Below are 27448 nucleotides of genomic sequence, written 5' to 3' on the forward strand. Positions count from 1 at the left end.
TGAAAGTTCTTGTTCACTTTTTAAGGGTCAAAAGAGATTGAAGGGCAACTAGCCCCCCCTCCCCCGCTCCTCCACGCCCTAAATGCCCACGCCCTAATTTTTAGATAGACATTTTGTTAAAATAGTTCAAAGTTCTGATAAAAAAAACTCCGGTGTCGACACAGCCCACCAGGGCCCGGGGGTAGGCGTTGTAAGTTATGCCCTGGGGGCATATAAACAATCAAAAAATCATTAAATAAACAATCAATGCAAACAAACATACAAAAGATATTAATGTAAATTAATAAATAAATTTAGTGCTGATATTAATGTAAATTAATAAATAAATTTCTGCTGGGAGGAATTTAACGCGGGGAATTATTAGCAGGAAAAGAAAATGTTCTTTGAGGGGGGAGGAATTTCCCAGGGGTGGGTTTTCCAAACATCAGTTATTCAGGGAGGGAACGACTAAACCCATTCGATAATATTCTAAATTTTACATCTGAAAGTAACGGGAATAAAGAATCAACGGAAATGTCAGAGATAGCACTTGAGGTTCCTTTAGACGATTTTGTTCGTGTCTTTTGAAAAAAGACATTTTCAAAAGACAGATTATTTTCATTCGTATTAGTTTCTCAGTGGCAGCTCAATTATGCATGTGAGGGGGGAGACTCCCCCCCCACCATTGTCTACGCTAAGGTTTCAGTTTTTATCTCAAGGCTTAAAAATGAACGCAATGCGATAAAAGTATAACTCAAAACAACATATATAGAATAATACATGCACATAACACGGAATAATTAATCAAAATTGCATATTATGAGTTGAGGCTCACCCAAATGATGGCCCGGGGGGCTCACCATTCCACAATCTATGAATCAATCCTGCAATAACTGAAAATATAAAGGGTTTTTGAGTATTTTAACGTCTTCCACAACTCAAACGGTCCAACATCTACAGCCCAATGAGTCTGTCTAATCTCCTAAATCGGGAACGGAGATTAGTGAAGTTCCGCCCCGTATTGGATGAGTCTACTCTCCCCCTCTCCTACTGTCTGCGTTAAAGTTTTCTTCTTTATGTCAAGTACGCCGTTGCCACCCCAGAGACTTTAATAAGGTAAAGTTTTGTATGGGAAGAACACATAGTAAATCTATTATAATTATCCAACTTCAAGGTTAAAATACATACTCTGTGATAGATACAAAATTGCTCTGGCACACAAAATCCTATTAAGGTCAATTCCAAACTGTCTGGATTCTCTTGTGTCAGCAAGTGAAATGGTCTAAACTCTTTTATGAGTGCTATTTTTTCAATCCATTCATTGTTGTCAATCGCTGTCCACAAGTTATGCAAGCTATCTATTGTTCACATATAAGATTTTTATCAAAGAGGTAATCGCATAGACTTTGAAAAAAGCCTCATTCGGTTTAAATTGAAAGTTCTAGATCCATTTTTTAAAGTCAAGAATAATCGGACAGTAAGCAACCCCCCCCCCCCATGTCATAAAACTTGAAACTTTTTGCAATCAAAAACGAACAAAAATTAATTAAAAAAACATTTCGAAAAATAAGTTTTCAAAGAAAAGTAAAGGCCATTTTAAATTTAAGCTCAGGAGATACAAATACCTGTAAAAATTCAAACTCAAAACGACCAGAAATTACTATTGCAGAATAAATGAAACCCAAAACGAACAGAAATTAAATAAACAGTCCTAGGAAAAAAGATACAACAAGTAATAATACAAATGAATAAATAGACCTTAACGCGAATATTGCTTATATTGAATATGAAAATCAAGCTTAAAACGAAAAAAAAATATTTTGATATTGAAGTATAAATGAAACTTAAAACGAACAGAAATCTTGTTTGTAGTTATTTTTATTCGATTCAAGCTTGATTTGCATATCCAATTTAAGTTTCACATCTACTCTGGTTGACATCTACTCTGGTATATCATTATTGTGTTAAAATCTAAAAAGTAGAATGGCTAAGGCGCATGGTATTTTTCGGAGTTGAAAAAAGTTTGAAGTACAGGAAGATAAGTCTGCAACTAGGATTAGAATATTGGAAGCCATGACAATGGTCAAGCATGACTGGAACGAACGTGGGCGTTTCAGAAGGCTGCGGAAGATTTGTTAGATATTTTCTAAAGGAATTGTCTAGTACTGTTTGGACTAGCCGTATATTAAACAGTAAGCTCTGCAAAAATGTGGTTCGCTCCCATTTTCTAGGGCTATAATGAATGAAAGTTTAAGATATCTAGGCCATGTTTTACAAATGAAGGATGACCGACAGCCGAAGATTGTTCTTTTTGGCCTTCCATCTCGAACCAAACGAGAAGCACTTCGTCCCCAAATGGGATGAGAACAGGGAAAGGATTTAAACAAAATTGAGATCACGTCGGATGATGTAGAGTGAAGCTTTGAATATATTGGGGAAGACAGAGAGCTTGGGTAGCTTTGTTGGCTTCAAGGGGCTTGGTGCTGTAGTGAGTTCTGTGTAGTAGGAATATTCATAAATGACATTTGATATCGGCATTCCGAGCGACTGGAATTTATGTTTATCTCGAAGATTTCCAAAATTCACTGAGTATTACAAAAATCATGAAATAACAACAAAAATAAAAAAAAAACGTGAAATTCTTTCACGCGGTGAGATTTTAAAATTGGAATGTTTGAATCTTAATTATAAATTTTGTCGGGAGCTTGTATGCTTCCAATTTTTCCAAAAATGTATACAGGAGATGATAAGATTAGTTGATATCGAACTCCATAATTTGAGTTTACAGCAAGTAACAACAAGTTTAATAGGTCATTGAATCCCATAGTTTGATTCTGCAACCTCTTTAAAGGTACAAGGTAGGCATATACTCAAGCAATCGAATAATTGCATATTTGCAGTGCTGTTTTCAAGTCAAAAAATTCGAGACAGACAGAGGGCCACATTACACAGTAGGACAGGAAGGGGTTTCAAACTGGTTGGGCCCATAGTCACCGATTGGGCACCACGAGACTCCATATTTTGTGGAGGTCTTGTGTTAAATTTATTGTAATTAAATGGAGATTTGGAGTGGAGGCGGAAAAACAGACTGTTATTGTTATGGTTCCAAATGTGCGCAAGAATGTATGTCGATTTTTGTCTCAACAATTTAACTTGGAGAATTTCGAGTACCCGTTAAGTGCAAATCTTTCAGTGCCAGAACAAGGTTGATTATGTATGTTCTTTACACACACATACAAAAAAAGAAAAGAAAAAAAAAATTTCTAGTGTTTTTTTTAAGTCAAATGTTATTTAAAAGGCGCAAGAGATTACGATTATAAGCAAACTATGAGAGTCTTTTCATCAATAGCAATCTTGTTGTATGTCAAAAGCTTAGACGACAATCTCCAACAAATCCCCCCCCCCAATGGCAGCTCCCACAGTAGCAGTGCAGCTATTTGCTAAGAGTCATACAGTATACTGCCAATTCATGAAGCCTATACATACCAAAATTCCTTAAAAATTAATTGGCAATGTAATTCTGTGGTTTACAACTAAATTGTAAATGAAATTAAATGGACTTTCGCCATACGAAATTATAACAAGTGTATATTTGTGATTAATGTCCCAGCTACACCAGACGAGAATGACACTGGTGTCATTCGCTGAGGGGTAGCTAGGGGTTTCAGTCCCCCAGGGAAGACTTGGTTTTGCCCCCCCCCCCCTAAATTTTCGCTAAATGACGACATTGATTTCTGACATGCTTGCAATATTTTTTATTGAATTGTGTCGGCCACAATTCAAACTCAAATAATGCCTTAATTGCACACCCCTAGTACAAGACACGCTACCAGAGACCTATCAGAGCCATTTTGAACATGATCGGAACCCCCTTCCGAGTGAAATAGTTATATTAAAATGCGAGAGCTATTTAAAAAAAATTATTTTGAGAAATCAATGGATCTTATTCATTAATAGAAAATCTGCACATCACTAATAAACAAATAAATGAGCTTAACCATTTTAGGACTGACCAAATTAAAACAGATAAGAAACTGAAAACTACAGAATGTATTTAAAAGGATTTATTGCATTACAACAAAATACGCAAAAAATATTTCTCTCAAAATCAAACTAGAGTTTCTTCATATAAGACTAAATTATTGTTAGTGAAGAATCAGACAGCCAAAAGCAAAGAGCAAAAAGGAAATGCATCTTAGCTCCACTTTCATCATTCGAATATTTTTTTTTTCTTTCAGTAGCTTTAGGTATGTTCAAAATAAATAATCTTTTAACGTCAACCAAGGCAACAGGCCATTTAAACTGATGAGAAACTATCTGCACCTATTAACATTAAAAGACATTTGTCACATATCCATTTCATCTTGTGTTAGTTTTATCCTTTATGGAGAGAAAAACTAGCCAAAAGGCCTGCCACAAAACAATTAATTGGTTCCGGGAGATGGCTTCACTGAAATTCTAATTCTCAAATACAGAAGTTGTAAAATACGCTCTTCAGGCTTAGGATGTAGTGGAGGACCCAACCTACCCTCTAATAGAAGCTAGAAAAGACATGCCTAAATAGAAAATAATTTCCCTAATAGGAAGTTTGAATAAGAATAATAAACAGATTAGTGATTAAGAGCAAGTTTCTAAATAAAGTCCACTTATACAGCAGCTGTACCACACTTCTAAATAGCTTACAATCCGGGTTACAGCGGTAGCTAGCAACCTAGTAAGAGACGATCACGTCCAATACTAAGAAATATAATAACCCATAACTCATAAGAATAGAGTGAGATCAAAACGAGAGGTACACTATTAGAACCGCCTTGTCCGAAACTCCTATGTAGGAAATTTGACATCCCTAGGCTTGAACAACTTGGCAAATATATTGGCTTGAAAATCAAGAAGTGGCTGCAACCATGATATTCTGCATAATCGGCATCTTTTTTTTCTTTTTTTTTCTCAGATAGAGGGGCACTGAAGTATCGTAGAGCTGTTTAATGGCTCATTTTAAACAAAATTATTGGGGTCAAAACCCTTTTGTAACAATTTTCTAAATATAATAACTAAAGTAATAATTTTTTAAGTATAATATCTGTTTTACGAATAATTGCATTTTTCTATAACACTGTAGTAGTTTATGTTATTATAACATCAGGAATTTGTCACCTCTACGTGCTTTTGTAATTAAAGAAAAAAAAATTAAACAAAATCAATACTTTTACAAAACATTGCATTTTCATATACTATTACTTAAAAAACCAAAAGGCGTCCTACAATGAATGGATCAGTAAAAATTTTAATTACATGAAAACATTTTAAGCAATATCTATACCATCAATAATGGAGACGATTATCTTGTCAGATCCTTCTTCTTCTATTAAAATTATCACTTTCAAATTTATTCCCATTTGTATTTTCTGTTGAATAACCTGATTCTTTTTCAGGTCTTGACAATCCCCCTTAAACAGTCTTTGAACTCAACCAGTGTTATTCATCATTGTAGAATACAATAATAGAATTTCTTAAAATACAGGTTATGCCTCTATAACCTTAGCATAAAACAGAGATAAGTCAAGCATTATTTCTCTTATTTACAACTAAACTTTCACAAAAAAAGAACTGAAAAAAAGAAAATGGGAAATACAATAATTACCCTCAGAGCCGCATAAATATAAATAAAACATCATGTCTACATTACTGCAAAATATTTAGGCTTGAAATTCTTATAATATAAAAAGGGTCCATTAAATTAAAAGTCCTTTAGCAGCCAGCGATTGGCAGCTAGTGTAACCAAATTTTTATCAAACTTCATTGATAACAGAGCCAACTACAGCGATTCCTTATAACAGAGTCCCTTTATCCTCTCATTTTGCAAAGATGTCGCATTTGAAACATCTTCACCTCTCCAGAATCAAGTTTGACAACCCCGTCAAAGTTGTCTATCGAAATAAGTTGACCAATGGCCTCACGATCTTCTCCAACGATAACCTATTTGAAAAAAAAAACATATATTAAATAAAATAACACATATTAAACATTTTAAAAATAATAAAAGACATTTTAAATATTTTAAAAGACAAATTAAAAACATTTAATGAAAGTGAAAGACAGAAAATAGCTGTACTGGAAGAAAGGTAAAAGAGTCCATCTGTTGCCGGGCAGCTTCAGATATTAGTAGAAACAGTAAGAAAAAGAAGGAGCGACGCGATTATTATCTTATGGAGTAACTTGAAATGAAGTTAATTACAAAAAAAGACCTTAAGAGAAAGTTTTCTGAAAAAATAATATTATTACGTTCACAGTTAGTTTGGTTTAATGTGATTCAATGAATAATGTGAAAATATGATTCATACATCGAGAGGGGGGGGAAGAGGATTCTCTAAAAAAGATGCTCTAAAGACTACCCCGTCCACCAAGAAAAATCACAACATATCAGCCATAAAAAAGACACTGGTTTCGATATTTTAGCCCTCGTCCCTTGGGAGAGTCCTCCGAAGGTATCCTAAAGGTAAAAGTAGATTTCTCCTAAAATCGGTTTTTACGGTTTAACCCAAGAATGTAAACACCTACATATGCTGGTAGAGTTCCCTCTCGCTACAAGATGAAAATACAGACCAAAAAGTTACCCTTTTGGTTGGAAATCCCCGACACAAAGAGAAGACAAGTTTAAGATAAACAAATTTGACTACACTTTAAATGCAAAGATTAGCTACAATCGCTGCAATAAAGGCTTACAATGGATATTTATGATAAGTTAAAAAAGCGTTTACCTGCAAATGCACTAAAAAAATTTAATTAATTAATGTTACCAGGATTAAGTAAAATTTCCTGATCACTAGAAATGACGGGGGGGGGGCACGGATGTTTCGTTATTATTCGGGAACAAGTTTTTATTTTCTAACTGTTCCAGGCTTTCATTTTTGTATTTTAAAGTAAAAATGTTTCCTGGTAGCAAGAAAAAAACCTGTTTAGTATATTTAGAGAAAAAGGCATTTTTTTGCATTTTTTATTGTTATTTTTTTCTGGTTAAATTTTTTCTGTATTTGTTAGATTTTTAATTGTCTCCATTATTGCTACTTTTAAATTCTTTATTTATTTATTGGTCCATTATTACCAAAGTAATTAATACTTTGGTCCATCTTCTTCAATCTTCTCTTTAAACTCTTTTTTATGAAGATAAAATTAAAAACTAATGGTATAAAGCATTTAACTAGGATAAAATAAAAAAATACTTATTCTTGAAAAAAAAATCGTTATATATTTGATATAAAATATTCCACGGTAGAGAGATATAAACAGTACGATCACTTCCTACATCAAATATTAGACAAAGCCGGACCGAAATGCACCTGCTCTGGAGAACATATAAACCAGAAGAAACATAAACGAATATAGATTTTTTTTTTTTTTCATGTGTAGGCATGCGTGTGGCTTCAGTATTCACAGCCTGGAAAACAGGAAAAGAAATGGAATGAATCGAGCGTCTAGGCGATAAGGAAGAACACAATACGTTGAAGAGATCAAAAAGAAAAAATAAAATAATTGGTATGGCTGTAATAATACAAAAGATAAAGATACCATTAGTTTGAGAATGGAAAAAAACAAAGAATAAATTCATAAGGATAATCAAGGTAAAAATAAAGTTTTGTTTGAACAGTGCCATAATGTGGCGACATTTGATTAGGAAATTTGGAACTTCACATTGATATTTCAGTTCCATAGTTTTATCAATTTTTTTCTCAAAAGCAAATTATGTGGTCGACATGAAAGTAGACTCGTAGCTTAATTAATTTTAATCGCTTCCTTTTTTCCCATACTGTTATTGATGTTGGTTTGATTTTTATTGTCTGTAGTACTGAGGAGCTCATTAAGGAGATAATCAAATACTAGTTTTTTTAAAAAATTTGGCCTCTTTGTTCAAAAAGGAGTAATCAAATATTTAAACTACTAAAACTAAAATAATTACTTGCTAATTTATTTTCCTTGGTTGGGATTTCTGTTGATTTCACAATTCCTAAATTTCACTTCGTAATATGCGCGTGTGAGCAAAAAAATATCGAATAAATTGTTCAAGGGGGAAGTCCTCGCAGATAATTCTGTTAGCTACCGCTCAAAGCCAAAGCGAGGACAGTTTTCTTAGAAAGCGAAACTAATCATGCTGAGAAAGCTAAAACGGGAACTGAATGTAAAGAATCAAAAGGAAAAAAAAAAATCAACCCCCTCCCTTTCTCAAAAAAAGAAAAATCCTAGAAATGCGCATGACTAAAATACTTTATTTTGTCATCTGCTAAAGTCTTGCTATGCCATTTTGAAGCTTAATAATTAAGCTACAGCAAATTATACAAGCAAGGCCATTGGTGGATCTAGTGAGGGGCCATAGCCCCACCCTCTGCCTCCAAACATCCCCTGGACAAAAAAAATGATTAGCAACTGACAAAAACATTGATAACTAGAATGATTAAATAATTTCAAATAATCTTAACATAATTCTGAAACAGTGTAAGTGTTTTAACGAATTTGCACGTAATCCGAAACTGGAAAAGATAATGAAAAGAATCGTGAGGCATATCGTAAGACTTAATGAGTCATAAAGAAATGCTTTTCGACGAGAAGTTTTACGCAATTTGTAAGTTCGTGGCAGAATATTTACACCAATAAAACAACAATCATTACTTTATAATCGTCTTATAATACAAATACAGTTCTTTTAATGTCCTTCAATTTTCTGAAAACTCACTAAAAATTTCAAGACAAACAGTTCTTAACAGATGCTTGTTATTTCCTAGGATAGGTCTATTCCACTACTTATTAGAAGAAAAACAAAGGGTCTACATCAAATTTCGAAGGACATTTTTATGGCCCAAAAAAGAGTGTAAAAGAGGAAAAATTCAAAGAAATATTTTTCCTTACCAAGAAGAAAAAAGTTTTGGCGCTCCATGACCCAATATTGCTATCTAAAATCACAGATTATTAATTCACCCCCCTTAGTTTTTGCTTTCGCAATCATGAATAATACAAATTCTAACCATTATTCAAAGTTGTTAGAGCTACTGAGAAATATACACTAGGCCGTTTAAAAGAGAAAATAGGAGCGTTTATACGCGCCGAGACTGTAGTAAACCAATAGTTTTTAGTATGATCCTAATGGTTTTATTTCTCAAGTAAAAATATTCAAAAAAACTATCTAATATTATTCACCTTTTACACATCTTACAACCGAGCATCGTCAATCACCCTAAACGCTAATGAAACGTACTAACAATTAAATAAAGGTGAGAATAATTCCCGCGTTCAACAGAGCTTATTGCCATTAATTGCAATATCTTATTCAATAAGCGTAATCATTGTGCTGTATTGAACACAGTTTGAGCATCAAAATAAATTTCTCACAAAAAAAAATTAAGAAATCTTAGAAATCCATCGAACGTTAAGTACTAACCGAAAATATTGTCAGTTTATACTAACAGATAAATACTCCAAGAATTTTCTATCTCTAAAAGGGCAAATTGCAACTTCTTGAGCTCTGAAGCACAATAATATAATAATTAGTTGGAATAGTTTCATACATTGCTTTTAAACGCAATTCAATAATTGCGATTAGCTATACGTTAAAAATTAAAAAAAAAACTGCAATAAGCTTATTGAATGCGGGGAACGTCTGATCCTCGAACACACCTGAAAAACATTGTAAAATTAGCAAAAATGAACTGAATTCCTTTTTCTTTCTGTGACCCGGATAAACCAAGCTAAATAAAGGCACTTAAAAATGGTAGACTAACCTTAACCCGATTTCCCCGAGTTGGTACAACAGGATCCAAAAATTCTGCGCTGACTGTAACAACTCTGTCTTCCGCTGGTAGAAAAACGGAACAAGTGGCTCCCTACAAAAATACTCATTTAGATAGACAATCAAAAACACTACTATCATCAGATCAAGTATTCAAGGTAAAGTCTAGATGATGCTTCACACTCTAGATGATACTTCACACTGAATTTTCCTTTGTATAATATTTTTGTCACATTATCAAAGACATCCCATATATTTCATCCATGTTTGCTGCTTCAGCCCCCCCCCCCCTTACATATGAATTCATGCATCCTTATTAATAGCATATATTCCTGCCAAACGGAAAAGAGTGCACCTAGTAATTTCATTCAGAATAAGTAAGGAAATCAGAATTTTAAATAGCCCATATATTTCATCCATGTTTGCTGCTTCAGCCCCCCCCCTCACATATGAATTCATGCATCCTTATTAATAGCATATATTCCTGCCAAACGGAAAAGAGTGCACCTAGTAATTTCATTCAGAATAAGTAAGGAAATCAGAATTTTAAATAGACACCTTTGTCCACTCCCTGTAGTTTTGAAAAATTCGCCTATTTTTTCTTATAGTTTCACAAAGTTCCCCTTTTTTCAAAGTTTACACAGCTCCCCCAAATCAAATTCAGAACACGTATCTGTTAATGTAGAGGATACACAAATATTCATCAGCTACATCTGCAGAGGCATAATTATTTCAGAAGAGATAGCGAAGACTAGCTATGATAGGAACAAAATACAGTTCAGTGCCTTAAACGTAACACTACTCTAGCATAATTTATATCGAATATATATCAAAATGCAGCCATATTATGTTCGGTGGTTTTTACCTAATCTTTTTCTTTTAAACCATCTGTTACCACCTAAAGCCTAAAAACCTTAATTTCTCTTTCCTTTAAAATTATGAAGATTTCAGATACTTCCTTTAGTTTTAGACACGACGGTAAGTCATTTATACAGTCGTGTGGCTGCTTTTTTTGTTCTTTTATTCTAATTTTATTTATATTAATCTTTTCTTTCAGATCTGTTAATCAATTTGGGTGTTATTCTTATGACACCATTTATACACTACATGTTTCATATGTTTATATCTCTATATGTTTATTTTTCGGAGACTTTGGTCTTTGTTGTGCTCATCATTCAATTACATGCTTGAGACTTAGGGTCTCCAAAAGACTTTTCTTTAGGGGCAGAGGTGCAGGCCAAAAAATCACGTGGATTTGCACAAAATATAAAAGTAAAGTATTGCATTACATTTTAAATGTTATTTCAAATGCAAAAATGTAAAACATTGCTCAAAAGATTTTGTTTTATGTCCTTCTTAAAATAAAAGAAAAGTAATAATTTAAAAGAAAATTGCTGCAAAGGATCCTCCATAGCCCCTTTCGTTCCTAAAATCCCCCTCCCTCCTCAATTACATTCTTGTGTATACGACTTGTCAGGTAATTATAGCTACTCTGCTTCCTCTTTCATGAAAGGCTAACTTAAATAATAATTTTAGCTTAAATCAGTCCTCCTACCTGGACTGCACATCAAATCTCGAATTGAAAAAATTAGCATACTTTAATTGATAATTCACACAATTGTAGAGTGATTAAAATTTTTTCTTTAGTATATGAAATTCTAACCGCCTCGTTATTTTATGGATTTAGTTACAATCTTCAAAGCAGTAGCATCTTCTCAACAAAGGCACACTGCAACAAACATCGTAGGGACAAAATACCAAGCCCCCCCCCCCACACAAAAAAAATACAGTTTATAGTTGTAAATCATGACAATCATAGTTTATTGTTTTTTTTAGATTTGTGGTATTGTCAATAAGACTGATTATATATGAAATGATATGTCAATATCATTAATAAACAATAAAGTACAACAATAATGATGAAGAAGCAGACATAAAAAGAATAGGCTACGCCATTTTAATCGATAATATCAAATATAACCATGTATAAATGTGACAGACAAGAACGGATGAGGAGAAAAAATAAAGAGTGAAAAAAAAAAAAAAAAATAACAATTAAAAATATAAACTACAAGTCTTAATCAATTATTCTCATTACTAAACTAGATTGTAACCAGTCACGTGAAAAGGCAACCCCTGTCACATAATAGACGAGAAATTTATGTTTCTTCGTATGGCCTGAAACGAGTCTTCATGCTTTGTATGTGCAGCTGACAGGAGACGCAGTAGCGTTACTCAGACTAGAAATACTGTGAATACTCATGGTAATAAAAAAGAAGGTAAAATTGACTTACGGAAATGCCTCTAATGATTCCAGTTTGACCAGCCAAGCCACTACCTCTGGCCTCTTTAATTTTCACTTCAATATCAGTAGTGTGCCAGTCACTCATGCTGTTTAAATCCAAACCTCCTAGAACGAAAAAAAGATATAGATTTTGTCTGTTAAAAAAAAATTATGCCCTTTTTTGTGCCCCCCCCCCTCCCCAATATCTAGGGGGCAAGAATATACAGACTCATTAAAATAAAAAAGAGGTGCAAGAGAAAAGTGAATTCACATTGAAAATTGGGATTCCTCGATTTTGAACTGACCGATTTAGAGGTAAGCAGGCCAAATGGTAGGATTTTGGCTCGAAATCTGGCAAGTTAGTGGGAAGAGTTTTGTCAAATAATGAAGTAAACGGGAGTCGTACAAGGTCTGGTATAGATTTTACTCTACTAGAAAATGAAAATTTAGATCTCTAACATCTATTTGATGGTGAGATAATTAGAGGTAATGATTTTCATATTTATCAAGTTATGAATACCCCAAATCCCATAACTATTTTACAGATTCAGATATACCAGAATCCTTTATCTCGTCTAATTTTCTATGGTTCAACTAACCTGTCAAGGGTTATGCTCTTCTATGAGTGATATTGAGCTTATAAGTGAGGTTGCCCCACCCTAAAATTTTTGGTTAGTGTGAAACGTTCCTAAGCCAACAGACATCTACTCTGGTTGATCTTCCAAATTATCATTCACAACTCCTTCATCCTAAAGAGAAGAAAAAAAGGGGGACTCGCATTTTTTTATAAGTGATCTCTAAACTCGTTTCGAAATGCTAACCTGACGACTAATATAGAAGGAGTTTTTTAATCTCTTTTTATTGAATTAAATGTAGCTCATTATAAAAAGGTACTAATTGGTGAGATATTCCGCCCTCCTTCTGGATCAATTCCTGAATTTTTTTTTTGCCCATCTGGAAAGTAATTTTGATTGAGTTGTTCTTGATGGGTAATTTTAATATAGATCTCGGTCTTCCCTTAAAAAAAGACGTAGTTGATTTTCTTTCGATGATGGCTGCATTCGGATTATAACTGTCTATTACTATTCCGACGCGTGTGACGCAAACGTCTCATACGATAATTGACAATATTTTTTTTTCAAGTTTCCCGACTTCTGTTTCAGTTTCAAATATGTCTGACCATTACCCCATTTTGGCATCGTATTCAGTTCAAGAACATGAAATTTTAAGTCACCAGATTAACCAAAATTTAAAAAATCTGGATTTATCGGATGATAATCCGATTGGTCGTCATTGTATGAAGAAAATAATGTGATTACCGCTTTCCCGTTGTTTCATTATATTGTTATGGAAAAAATGAAAGAATGCTGTGAAGAGTGTAGTCCGCAACATCAGAATGCTTTTTCCTCAGGCGTCCGTCAGTTTTTAAAAGTCTTCTTGATTGGATAAACAAGAAGATGAGAATGTTGAAGGATTATATAAGTGAACCAGCGGAATTTTCATTAGAAGGGTATAAAAAAACATAATAACTTTTTTCTTAAAATTCTAAAAAATTAAAAGGAAAAGCATTTTCTTTTAATAAATTCCAGATTTGTGGAAACAATGATAAGAAAATATGGAGTGTTAGTAAAATCAGTTGTAAAATCTGGTTCTAAAAGTTCTGATATGTCAAAAAAAATTACCCAAAAGAGTGTAGCTATAGAGAATGAAAGTGAAATTCCAGGGATTTTAACATCTTTTTTTAGTGAGGTTGGGAGAGAAACGATAGATGAAGTTCCGATGTCTCGTCACAGTTATAAAAATTTTCTTCCTCCTTCGTGTAGAGATTCGATGGGGTTCGTTCCAGTTATTGATTAGGATGTTGCGAATATAATTAAGAATCTCAAAAGCAGTTCTCCATCAGGATATGATGGAATTAATGCAAACCACTTACTTTCTATTGAACCTTTTGTATGAAACAGGTACTTTTCCCAATGATCTAAAAAAGGCAAGAGTAATTCCTCTTTTTAATTGAAGAGACCTACCAGATGTGTCTAATTATAGGCCAATTTCACTTTTATCTAATTTTTCTACATTTTTTGAGAACCAATGCATAAACAACTTGCAATTTCCTTGGAATTAAAGGGCTTTCTGAATTTAAGACAATTTGGATCAGAGCAAAATTCCTATGGCAATACTTTTGGGCATAAAGAAGGAGTTTGATTGCATGTCCCATAATATCTTGCTTGGTAAGGTAGACCATATTGGGATGAGAGGCCATCTTTTTTCACGGTTTCAAAGTTATCTAGGAAATAGAGTAACTATAGCTGGGTAAAATCATACATCTTCGAAGATAATGAATTGCGGAATACCCCAAGGTTCGATTATTGGCCCTCTCTTATTTATTATTCACATTAACGACTTGCATTTTTCTTTTTGACCGCCCCACAGTTTGTTGCTGCAATTTGTGCCCTCAGACTTCGATGTTACAGGGATTTGCAGATGACACAGTCATTAGATGTGCTAATGGTCATTTTAAAGCACTGGTTTAGCGACAGCAACAGACGATGGAGGGTGCTACTTATCGATGGGTGCTAACAAGATGACTATAAATGTTAATAAATCCAACGTCTAGGGACTAGAAGTCAATGACAACTGACAAAGAGACAACGTCAACTGACATCAAACGACTAGAGGCATTATTCAGAGACCAGAAAATGGATTTGTGAAGTATAGAGGTGTGTGCATTGATCAAAAAATGTCTTTCAAACAACATTCTGCAGCGGCGGGCCTAAAATTTCCTAGAAATCTGGGAATATTAAAAAAAACTTGAACACTTTTTTCCTGTTAAGATCCTTCATCTTCTTTGTTTTTTGCTGATACAGTCCCATATCAGATATTGCTCTCTTTTCTGGACGGCGACATAAAACTGGACGTAAATCCCACACAAATATGACTAACAAAATAAATCAAAAAGCATTAAGCATAATTACCGAAAAAGATTCTTTTCAGATAGTTTGGGAGTTTTTAATTGCTCAGTTTTTGTTTACAAAGACTCATTTTCTACTATCAAAATGTTTTTCAGGATTTTTTTTTTTCTGTGGCTGAAACACGCCAGAAAAGATCACGGGATAGAAGCCTGTTGGTTGTTCCATATACGTCATGTGTTCGGTCTTATTTGTCACTTAACATTTTATGTTCACGAGTTTGGAATGACCTACCAGAAGCAACTAGAAGTAAACCGAGCCTTGCATCAATTAACGAAAAAACCTCTGAGTAAGAAGCGTTAAGTAATAGTAAGTAATTTAAAATGATATCGAATAAAAGTAAAAGAAGGTAGATAATTATTTATTATTTTAATATTAATTTAGAGCGATGTCAGAGCTTGTTTTCTTCCGTTGAAATTTAAGTTCTGTCTTAGTGTTTTAACTGAATGGTTTGGAGTCAATTTGAGTGAATGATGGCTGGCAAATGGAGGACCGCCACTATGTGATGTAACAGTGTTATTTAGTGTTTCCTCAACAGGATTGTCCTAGAGGGCCAAAATATGGATTATGGACCAGAATTTATTTTTAAAAGTATTTGTGAGTGTATGTAATTTGAATATTATTAAAACCGATCTGAATCTGAGTCTGCAGTTGTTTTTGTTTACCACCACGATAATTAGGCCCATATCAATTGCTTTCCTAAATATTTTCAAACTATCAAAACTATTGCTTTCCAACCTATCTAACTTTTTGAAGGAGTTAGTTTCCAGGCTATATAACTAGGCTGTGCTTTATTAAGAAGAAGAAGAATAATTAATGTTCTAGTTTCCAGGATATAAAAAAAGCATCTTTGTTTCCGTAAGGGATATCTAAAAAACATTGAAATTTGTGTAAATAGCGATATATTTTCAATGAATTTGAGCTTACCTATACCAGGCGTTTGCGGATTAAACGGCGATGTGATTCCAAGTGACGGTGTCATTGGACTATACTCAGCAGGTGATGGAGCGTAAGTTGAAGAGCTTTGTGGCGATGGCTGATACGACACTGGGCTCGGAGTTGGGACGTATGCTCCTGGACTTGGCTGGAAGGAGCCAGCCGGGCTAGACTGGAATGGTGAATAGGTGTGATCAGAGTTGTAACTTCCAGGAGTCTGAGGCGTGTATGGAGTATCGGGTCCTCCTCGACCAAAGCTCGGTGTGGCTGAAACAGATTACTCTATTATGTATTTGCCGCAACATATATCAAAATAAATAAAACGACACATAGAAGTTGAGGTAATAAAATAGGGACTTAATGAGACATTTAATTCCTTTAAGCTTGTTAAAAAAACAATCTCAAAATGATCGACTGATAATAGACACTAAAACAGGCACTGAATGTTTTGAAAATGAGACAACTTTCTAAAGGTCTATAATGATCAAACTATGGAGAAAATTTACAAAATGTATCAATACTTTCAGCCAGGAATTTCACTTGATTCCTTTTTTTTATTCAAAATTATTAACTCGTTCTCCAAAAAATTTCTTTTTATTATTAAAAAAAAAAAAGAAAAAAAAAAAAAAAAAAAAAAAAAAAAAAAAAAGAAAGAACATCCTAGCTACCATTTAAATCAGAAAAACACTGACAGTGTCAGGCCAATCGTATGGAAAACGAGTTAAAGATGGAAGAAAAACGAAGTCTCTTGCACTGGAAATGGTGACATAAAGGCCGAAACTTAACACAATTGGACGGATGAAGATCTTTCAGTGCCTTGATAGCACGTAGGGCATCGAATAACGTTCCAGTTGTTGTTGCTTTTTCTTTTTACAGGGACAGAAAGCAGGCTTGTCGCCCAACCTTTCGGCAGAACACAACTGGATAAGAGTCCGTAAAACATAATACTTAAAAAATATCCCAGGAAATATTTTATAAGTGCCAACACCTACTGCGTGCACTGAAGATGTTAATGGTAAGTGCTGAGGATGAGACTGAATAATCTAGATATTAAATTAAGAGTTTTGATAAAACAGTTTCTTTACATAAAAACAGTCAAAATAAATAAAACAGTAAAGAACGAAATCATGTAATTTTGAACCCATCTAAAAATTACTTCGAAGCCCCCCCCCCCCATAAAAAGTGAAAAGGGTATGATAATATATCTCTGCGAGTGTGTTAATAGGAGAATATATAATACCTTTCGAGGAAAAACAGCTAGTAGTACAGAGTTTCTCTGGATTATCTAGTTGGCAGAAGTTTTATTGGTGTGACAATCGATTAAAGAACTGATTTTCCGAATTTTAAACAAACACTCATCCCCCTTTCTTCTAAAGCGTTTAGTGGATTGAACAGTTAAAGCGGAATATTTGATTGTTTTTACATGCAAATTTTTAGGGCACACGTCAGGATCTATTTAATTCAGTCATATAGATTATTTGACAAGCAAGGTTACCAAAGAGGAAATACAAATTTCAACAGCCATCTAAGAAATACAAGGATAGATTAAAAGTTGGCGGAGAAAAATTTTGGAAGAGTTAAGATTCGCAGAATTTCCATCAAGCAATATGGTCGAATATGCTCTTTCTCTTGATTCTTTCCCAGAAAAGTAGTTTAAATTATCAAACATCTTGTAATTAACAAATAAACTGTTCCTCTAGAAAAAACAATTATGACTACGACTGATAAAAGAAAATAGAAAAACAAATTCTGGAATATTTCAAGTTAAATAATTTTTGTTGGAAAACAAAAATAGGGCTATTTTGTCATTACCTAGCAGAATTTGCTCAAAAAAGGAGAATAAGTGGTGATGCAAGGGATTATGTTTTTGATGAGCTGACAACTACAAAGCATGATCAAATAACTTGAAATAATAATCAAACAGAGAATATTTCTATACGGTAAAGAAATAATTATTCTTATACAATTGAAAGCTCTGGCTAGTCGCTGGGGGAATCTCCGGTTTAACTCAAATACCAGCAGCCATTTTTTCAAGCAACTATAATTACTAGATTGTAAAGAGCTAGGTCAGTTTTTATTCAAGACTGTTGGGGCTGCGTCCCTTTTCTTTTTCAGATAAATGTCTTCTTTTCAATAGATATATCTAATGTATAACTTTAAATTACAAGCTAAATTATCGTTGCCAAAGCAGTAGTAAAAAGTAAAATATTGGTTAAAATTCTATTTCTGTCGGCGTGATCTGGCTCACTGAAAGATAATGCAATGCGAAAAGCCAGTTGAGTTAAAAACTTCACAAGAGCAGAGTAACCAAAAAAAAAACAAAAAAAAACTAGAGCTGGAGCAAAACTGGAGCATCATTTAATAATTTAGACTATTTGAAATGTTTGAATATTACCTTCAGATTGGCTTATGTCATTCTGGGGCCCACCCCAAGGCAAGTTTCTTTTTATGGATAGTGATTTTGTAGTTAGTTCGTTTTTAGACTTGAGAGTTAATGTGGAGAGTTTGTCGGAGTTGACATTGGAGAAAAAAGTGAGTTATTTTCTACAACTGTATGAGATTTTTTCCCCGTTCCCTGACGGGGTAGGAAAAGAGCTTTGAGAAGTAACGTCATTGCACTATCAACAGGAGGGTCCGTTTCCCCTCCAAAGAGTTATTTATAAAGGTATTAGTGGTGACACAGATCGTGGCACCTAAGGTCAAATATTGTGGTCCTTACTAGTGTTGGGCGATATTTTGATTAGTCGATATACCGATATTTTTACTTTCGATATTCGATAAATCGATATCGATATTTCGGATCAGTTTTTTGCTATCTCATGGACTTGCTGAAGTTCAGTAACGTAAATGGTAAATAAAGGGTATTTCGTATAACCTTTTTTTTCAAAATTCAAATAATATAAAATCAAGCAATAAAATAGTTCAATTACAATAAAAAGTTACAATTACAAAGCAATAAAAAGTTCAATTACATAAATGAATATAACAAAAACCCAGATTTGGAATTATTCGGGCTCAGGAAAAGAGAAAAACAAACTACTGACTATTCAAAAACAGCAGCACGTCAATGTTTTTCCCTGAGAGTCGCTTCCGCCGTTCAGTGATTCATCTGGCCGGCCTTGGAAAACACTCTTTCAAAAGGGACACTGGTAGCGGGCACAGACATGAATTTCATTGCAACGTCGTACAGGTGTTTATGGGACCCCATAGCACGAGACTTCCACCACTTGAGTGAAAAAGTTTCTCTTGAAACTATTGGCTCCCTATTGAAAGTTTGCAGAGCCATGATATATTCGGCTGCTGTCGAAGCATATCCTGCATTGACTATTACTTCATCGTGTGAACACTACAAACTGACTTGATTCTGATATGACTGCATCGCAGGGACTGCGATTGTACTTGTATATTCATATCGAGATTCAGCAGCCAGCAAGGTCAAATCTATCTCGTTTGCAATTTTGCTCTCAACTTGTAGAAGATCGTCAGATGAAATATACATTTTCTTGAAACGCGGGTCAAGATATGTGGCGATTGCAACGGGTGTGACTTGACCAAGACTTAAAAACTTACAATGTATTTTATTCAGCCAAGCCTTTCAACGCTCATCATCCAAAACTGAGAATCTACCAAAATCTACCTGAACAAGGTGGCGTCTCAAAATCTTAGACAAAGGCAGGACTTTCGAGATGGAGGGAAAACTTTCAGAAGAGATCTCAATAGTTGCCTCTTCAATGGGTGTAAACACGGCAATCATATTTGAAATAACACCCCACTTACTATCAGTGAGTATGAGGTCCACTTTACCAAAAAACACAAGCAAAGTTGTTACCGGCTCTTTCAAATCTTATAGACTACCCAACATAAAGTCTTATCATACAACACTTCATTAAGTTTCATATAGTTACCGTGTTTGAAACTTTTACAAATGTACCCCCCCCCTTCGAATAAATTTTTCTGCGAGCACCTCAATTTGACTTTCAAAATTTTGGAGCGTAGGATCTTATCTTTTTTAGACAATATAAATAAGAAAATCAGAATACAATGCAATCGAATAAAGATAACCAAACGATATTTTCACTTACCTGGATTGTAGGCTGGGGAAGGTGAACTTTCATCGTATTGAAAATCATCGAAATCAGTCCTTGCTGGGGTATTAGTGATTGTTGGATCCCAGGCCTGTCCTGTTGGAGTCCTGGACCCATCATGTGACGGGGTCATTCCACCATAATGAGGAGTTCTTGAACCTGAATTAAATATAAATGTATTAATCCACTTAAAGAAAGATGAAACACGAAGAGTATCTTCTCTAACTTGGAAAAACAGGTTGAATATTTTAAATTGTTCTAGACATCAACCATGTCAGGAACAGATTTTCATATAATCAAAATAAAAAGTTAAAAAGATGACACAATGGCCCCTCGAACATCCCAAGTCAAACCAACAGATGCTACAGTCAACTTCTTTTTAATAAAACTCTGCCACTCATAATTAACTTGATAAGAATTTAATAGATTTCCCCTTGTGGCTTTTACATATGTAAAAGGAACATTTGTCCCTTTGTGCCTTTTAATATGTCCGTTTGACATATTTGATATCCCATTGTCCCTATTAAAAAAAAAAAATCCTGCGTTTACATTTATACTAATTTGCTAGTATCTAGCCTCCTAAACACATATGACCTATTGGTTGAAGGTGTCAAACCCCAATCAAAAACAACATCTAGCCTCCTTGTTTCCTCTAAAGGGTCAACAGAGAAACAAGCCACCATGCTTAGCAAAAAAAAAAAGTTAATAAGCCCCGTTTTTCGGCCAATCAACATTTTAAGATATGTGAAACAAGCAATTCAGCAACACTCCTGCAGCTGTAAATTGCAGCACAAGGACAAGATACATATGTCATTGAATTCATTAGTCTCAGTTCTATCCTTTCACTGAACAAAAATTATGTCATATTTTTTATTAGAGAAGGATCTAAATTTACTTAAAAAACAGGGAAATTGCCCTAGGTTACCTTTCTACTACCGCAAAGTAGAAAAACTAAATGCCAAAATTTCAACAGAGAACATAAATCTTAGTAAAGAAATATATCGTACACAATTAAGATACCTATTGTTATGCTAGTAACCCCAAATCATTTCAAGGTAAGGCATGGCTTTCCTTTCTAAGCCTGAAATTTTTTTTTGAAGGACCAACCCAAAACTAACACTAGGAGAATTAGGAAAAATTTTCTACATATATTTTTAATGTATTAAAATACCTATAATTTTGTTACTATTTCCAATTTTATTCCCAAGTGAGGTACTGATATCCTATTAAGTAACAAGGTTAATCTTATCCTTGAGTATCATACTAAGATTACTCTACTCTATTATCTTACCTATCCTTGACCCGATTCCCCCCTCTAGTGATATTTCCAGCTGTCTTATCGTCAAAAGTCAACCAAACATAAGGATAAGCTAGTAAAAGCCGGCAACGCGTCAATTGAAACTCTTACTGCAATGCGCAGATTTGAGTGTGAAGGCGACAGCGTCCAAACTGCCTACCCCTCCCCCCCCCCCGAAAAAACTTGAAAACGGCACTGCTTATGTAAGACTGTGACCCAAATATGCAGCGTCTGTTTGGGGCCCGTCCGTCCAGAAAACCAGCACTTATGCGACGAGATTGAAGTTATTTAGAATACAGCAGTAGCAATCATAACTAAAAGTAGACTTGTAGATTCAGTCCAAACACTAGATAATCCGAGGCTTGAATCCTTACAAGATAGTCCTTACCACTTAATAATGTCTTTTGGGAAAACACTGCTTGTCTCCACCACATATTACCACAAGATGGTGCAATGAATACCCCAAATCAGGTCAGGTCAAAGCAAAAATTAAACCCCGCGAAATTCAAAACAAATCCGTGTTGATTTAATATTTGTATATGTGTTTTTTGTTATTGTTTTGTAATGATTATGTAACTTAGTATTGCGATAAAGTGTGTGTGTCTAGACACTTAAGTCTAAGGCTCATCTATAGTCAAGGTTCAGCGTGGCAGCACTGACCTAAACTTGATAATTTTCAAACAACTAAAAGAAAAATCTTAGAAAATCGTACTTTTATTGTGTGAAGTACTTTAACGCTTAAGTACTTTTAAGTGTTTTAATTTTGATGTCCTTGGTACTTGAAAGTAAATTTAAACCAAAACAAATAATTGCGTTTGTATAATATTTAAACAAAAGTACGTTAATTGATTTTTTTTTTCACATTAATTTATTACATCTATACAACCGTAGCCACTACAGTACCATCTTTCACTAGAAATGGAAAAATAAAAATAAAAAATAGAACTCACCATCATATAATGGAGTTTGGGAGCCATACATCGGTGTTCTAGAGCCGCCGTACATCGGAGTCTCGCTTTCAGAGTAAGCAGGAGTAACATTCTGGCTGTATGTGGAAAGAGATCCACCAGGCTAAAAGAAAAATTACACATAAACTCACAACTTTAATGTTTGGCAAGCATACATGAATAACTATTCAAGTTTTTTTTTTCTATTAATGATGACAAGTGGCTAATTATTGCAATTACTTCTGAGAGAAACATTTATCTGAGATGACAAAATCATCCATATATTTCATTGTTTGCTACAAGTTGTTTTATCTGTGCAAAACAAGCTTGTCTCTCTGCCAGATATTGGTATACTTAGTATGTTATGTATATATGATTGGAAAATAAATGAACCTGAAACTTATTTCTCTGACCTTGTTTTTTTTTGGTACTTTTTTGTAAAGTAACCCTGCGTGATGATTACATTGAAACAATACAGTTGAATATGCCACTAAAATTTCTGAAATTAGCTATTATTCACGAAACTACCATTAAGGTATCCAGACCATATTCAATTTCTTGAAAAGAAGATATTGATTTTCTTTTCTTGGAGTAGAAAATTTTTAAAAGAGGAAATAGAAAATAGAAAATTTTCCGTTATCTTTTCATTTCTTTAAAATGCATTCAAAGCTAAAAGGGAGTTAGCTTCAGATAGTTTCAAAAACCTCATTTTTAACACGCTATCGTAATGTCAAGCTAATAAAGTCCACTTAAAGCAAACCCTTGGTGTTGATGGCAAATCCGTTTCCAAAATTTTTTCGCGGCGCACACAGCTTTGAGGAATGATTTTTTAGGGCGTACACTTTTAAAACAAGGAAGTTCTGGGATGAATTCGGCACCCATCTTGCTTACTATCGCATCTGCCAGAAATCGGATTCTTTTACTTTGAACAAACCGAAAGTCCGATTTTAAAATCATTTAGACACATTTGGTTAGAACAACCTATTTCGCTATTCAAATATACAATAAGCTTATCAAATAACCCACACATTTAGTGTCATAATTTCTTCTCCATTTTACTCCTTTTCAGTATAAATAAGGAAATTTTCACATGTCTAAACTGTCTTTTTAATTAGTCAAAAATGTCTTTTTAATTAGTACCATTAGTGTTTTATTTTTATTTTTTCCTACTCGATACAATAAAATCTTGGTACATCTGCACTTCATCTAAATTAAATTATTGCGCAACAAACAGGATAGGGGAAACATAATTAGGATCTTCTGTTCTAGTGTGGGTTTCTCAACTATGTGTCCCCAAAAATTACCATCAACATCATCTAACGTTACCAAGTTAACACCTAAGACTGTTAATATAATTTGTCGGTTACTCTTTAGTGCTATATCGCTAGTGGCAGTATATCTACGTCATTTTTTTCAAGTCAACTTGGTAAAATTAAACTCTCTGTGGCACTTTTAGCTCACATTTCCTATAAGATTTAAACTACAAAGATCTATCTGTCCCTCTTTCTCTCTCCTAAAAAGAAAAATTGAGAGTGAAGCATATTTAAGGATTTCAATTTCCAACTGAAAATTAGTTTCTATTTCTTCCCTTTTCATTGAAATAGGTTCCATTTTTCTAGAGTCGTTATTCTGTGGCTATCCTTACATAAACACTTTTCAACATAATTTATAATCTTGAATACAAAATATATACATATTACCTACTTAGATATAAAATACATAGTTATCATCAAGTTCCAAGAACAATTATGAGAGAAATTCGCTCTAAGAAAACAAAGACAATCAGTATGTATGGTCCAGCCAAAAATGATTTGAAAAAGTAATAAATAAATTAAATTCAATAAAAGTACTTGTGAATTCGTCTAAAAGAAATCAAAGTGAAAAATCGTACCCTTCCAGCAGTTCCAACGATTGCCAAACGAGTTCTGTCTACAGACACAGTCTGACACTTGGCATGAAGCTCCACCCTAGCTGTTGCCTCAGTAGCGTCTTTTACGATTCCAATGTGGCCTTTATAAGGACCTTGTGTAACTAAAAAAAGTAGAGTTATTAGCAACATACTTACTCACGGGAGGGGGGAGTGAGTAGAGTGTATTTCTGTCTTTACAATACATTTTCTTACATTTTATTTCATAATTTCTGATAATTATCATTTTCTTTTTTTAAACCGTGGCTGAGTATTTATATAAGTTTTATATCTAAAACCTGAATGTGTCAGTTTCAACAAATGCTAAATTTTAGTAAACCATGGTCTGTATAGGTTTTTGTTGAAGGCAATATTAAAGGTGCAAATATATACACGCAATTTGAGAAGAACGACCAATGGCTTAGACGCATACACAACAACTTATTTCGAGGGGAAAGACAAACTTAGGGAGGCAAAATTCAAAAACAGGGGAAACAAATGAAAAATTGAAGGAAAAAATTCTATAAAAACTGGAATTTCTGGGGGGAAAGGGTGGACGAGTCCCAAAGCTTACCCTCTACGTAGAGGATTTTTAAGGCTGTTCAACATTGATATTCTACATCCGTTTAGGAAGTACTTTTAATATCAGTCTTGAAGCCCGAAACTAACTATATTTTAGGTTTTAATACATAGTATCTGGAATAATTAAATCACTGATTTACTATAAAGATCGTACAAATTCTACGGAAAAAAATTCATACTTATTCGATTTGCTCTATAGGTACATTTTACCGATTATAAAGGACTTTAAACAACTCTAGTGAGTAATAGTAATAATTGTGGTTTACGATTCTATAGTACTTTTTTCTAATCCTTAGAAAAAAATTTAGGAAGGCATCAAATACTTCGTGATACATCCCAAAGCGAACCCTGAAGGCCCCCGGGGTAGGATTCTAGAGCTATCCTCAAAATCACATAAACGGTCAGTATTCCCCTAACTAAATAAACGCGTGTTCCTCCCTAAAAATATGGCAATTATATATTGCAATAATTAAGTGCATACCTACGCCTAGATACCTCCCTATAGAGTGTTCGTATGTGTGGGGGGGGGGGTGATAAATAGTGAGAGAAATTATTCGAGACTCATTGGATGGAGTCCTCTCCCCCCATGCCAACTGACAAAATTATTGCCTATAAAACTTCTTTTGTCGATTTTCACATCTTGCACTGGCCCTCCTTACTCCCAGTAATTGTTGTCGGGTAGATTTACCTTTTCGTAAGGTTAAATGCTACTTTTATCCAATGTTTTAAGCAAACATAAAATAACACACAAAGAACCGAGAAATTTATCTATGACGTGTCAATTCAAACGTTTATTCGAAAAGATCATTCGTAATAGATTTAGCAACACATTACTCTTTGATTAGGAGTAAGACATATGCCTTGTGTAATACATTCTATTAAACATCGTACATTGGTTAAAACCATGGACATTTTTCTCGGGTTGCACCATTTCAATACGGCTCATAAAATCATAATATCATAGCCTTAACTAAATCCATCAAACTTTGTGCATACCATGTATTTGCTCATACAATGACTGGAAGCTCACCTTTCACAGTTTTTCCGATAAGCTCTCTGTCTCTTCCACCTCTTCCTCCACCACGACCTCCACCTCTTCCTCCACGAGTGCCACCACTTCCAGGATGTGCAGGTGATGATAACCTTGGGGACATGAAACCAAGAGTTTGTGCTGCAGGAGTCGAATTAGACATAGCTCCTTCGGCCGAAACTAGATGCCTTGTTTTGCAGACAAATATACCGCCATTATCAAGCATCATTCGTGAGTGAAGAAAAGCAAAGTTGCGGTAGAGGTGACGAATTTCACCCTGGCGACCCTATGATTCAAATAAAAATATTGTGAGTTTGTAAGAATATACAACTAAAGAAATTTAAAAAAGACATCATAAACGGAAACAAGAGCAATATGAGCTAGTGAATATCCAAGAGCATATAAGTTTAAGAATCCAAGAAAGACATGATAAAAAGAAAGAAGAGACACGAAAGTAAAATCTTATAAAAAACCAAATCCAGGCTAAAACTTATACACAAATAAAAAAGAAAAAAGTGTAAGAATGGACTACGATTAGTGATTCTGAGTACAGGGACCAACAGTTGAAGACGATTATTAGGGTTATATCTTAAGGATATATTAAGGGGGCTGGAAGGGTTAAACAAAATTCCCAAGTCGCGACCTATCTAGATCATTTTTGTTTTCACACCGAAAACAGTAGTATGCCAATTTTCAGAAACAAATATGCTGTACTTTTCAATAAAAATTTACATATATACAATTAATGCTCGTTTAACGATATAAGATGCTATGTTTTGCATAGCAAGAAACTTGAGGCAGTTGTTGTAACGGGGCCAAATATTTAACTCCAAAATTTTGCTTTGCTTTTTCTTTGCGGCTCTTCCGTATTCAAAGCGTGTCCTCTAAAAGGAAGTACATTTCCCACTAAATTATTCTACAATTAGACTAATATGAACGGCTGAATGTTATTCGAACTGAGGATCGAGACCTGACGGAATGGTCCTAGGTCCATTCCGCTGTACCACAAAGTTGTATCCTCTCTCTTGTACTCTTCACGATTCTTATCGACTATAACTTCGGATATTTCAGTTTATTGGCGGAATGTTGAATGAGAGATTTAGTGTCTTTTACGGTTGTTTTATTGATGACACTGCGCTCCTGTCTCATCTACGAGAAGACTTACAGAAGTACATCACAGATCTCTCAAGCACAGCCGCACGAGTCCAAGATTTGCAAAATAATAAACTTGAAGGTGTTGTAATGGGGCCAAAACACCAAATACTTGTTTCCAAAATTTGGCTTTGGTTTTCTTTTGCAGTTCTTCTGCATTCAAAGAAAGTTTTTTTTTAAACCCTTTAATTTTGTCTCTAAAAGAAAGTGCATTTCCCATTGCAGTTATCCTAAAATTAGACTAACAAACGATTCAAGCTATCAAGACGTGAATTTGTGCCAACAAATAAATTTATGTCGTGTAGCAGAAATGATCTCACATTTTTCTAAATGCTTAACAAAGCCTAAACGGTTTAACAAATATCATAGGAAAAATTCCATGATTTTAAGTAAATTTAATAAGTACAGTAAAACATCTGCTTTAATGGTAAGGTAAAAAATTTCATCTTCTGTACCTAAATGTACGACCCAAGAACGAATCTAATAGGGTTTGTCAGTTTCAATTTGCT

General features: G+C 34.2%; 1 protein-coding gene across 1 annotated transcript in view; it reads right to left on the reverse strand.

Moving 5' to 3' along the window:
* Window positions 1-5538: 5538 nt before the first annotated feature.
* Window positions 5539-27448, reverse strand: part of Spt5 (Transcription elongation factor subunit Spt5) — a 65306-nt gene continuing 43396 nt past the window's right edge. Inside the window, exons 11-18 of the mRNA XM_089100686.1 lie at window positions 25788-26073; window positions 24161-24300; window positions 22273-22393; window positions 20023-20184; window positions 15932-16207; window positions 12049-12164; window positions 9747-9848; window positions 5539-5955 (exon numbers count right to left, since the gene is read on the reverse strand). Of these exons, the coding sequence (XP_088956812.1) occupies window positions 5824-5955; window positions 9747-9848; window positions 12049-12164; window positions 15932-16207; window positions 20023-20184; window positions 22273-22393; window positions 24161-24300; window positions 25788-26073 (1335 nt within the window). The 3' untranslated portion in view covers window positions 5539-5823. The remainder of the gene's footprint in view (window positions 5956-9746; window positions 9849-12048; window positions 12165-15931; window positions 16208-20022; window positions 20185-22272; window positions 22394-24160; window positions 24301-25787; window positions 26074-27448) is intronic.

This window comes from Artemia sp. Qi Xiang Cuo, chromosome 14, assembly GCF_049724085.1.
Source record: "Artemia sp. Qi Xiang Cuo chromosome 14, ASM4972408v1, whole genome shotgun sequence".
Lineage (NCBI taxonomy): Eukaryota > Metazoa > Arthropoda > Branchiopoda > Anostraca > Artemiidae > Artemia > Artemia sp. Qi Xiang Cuo.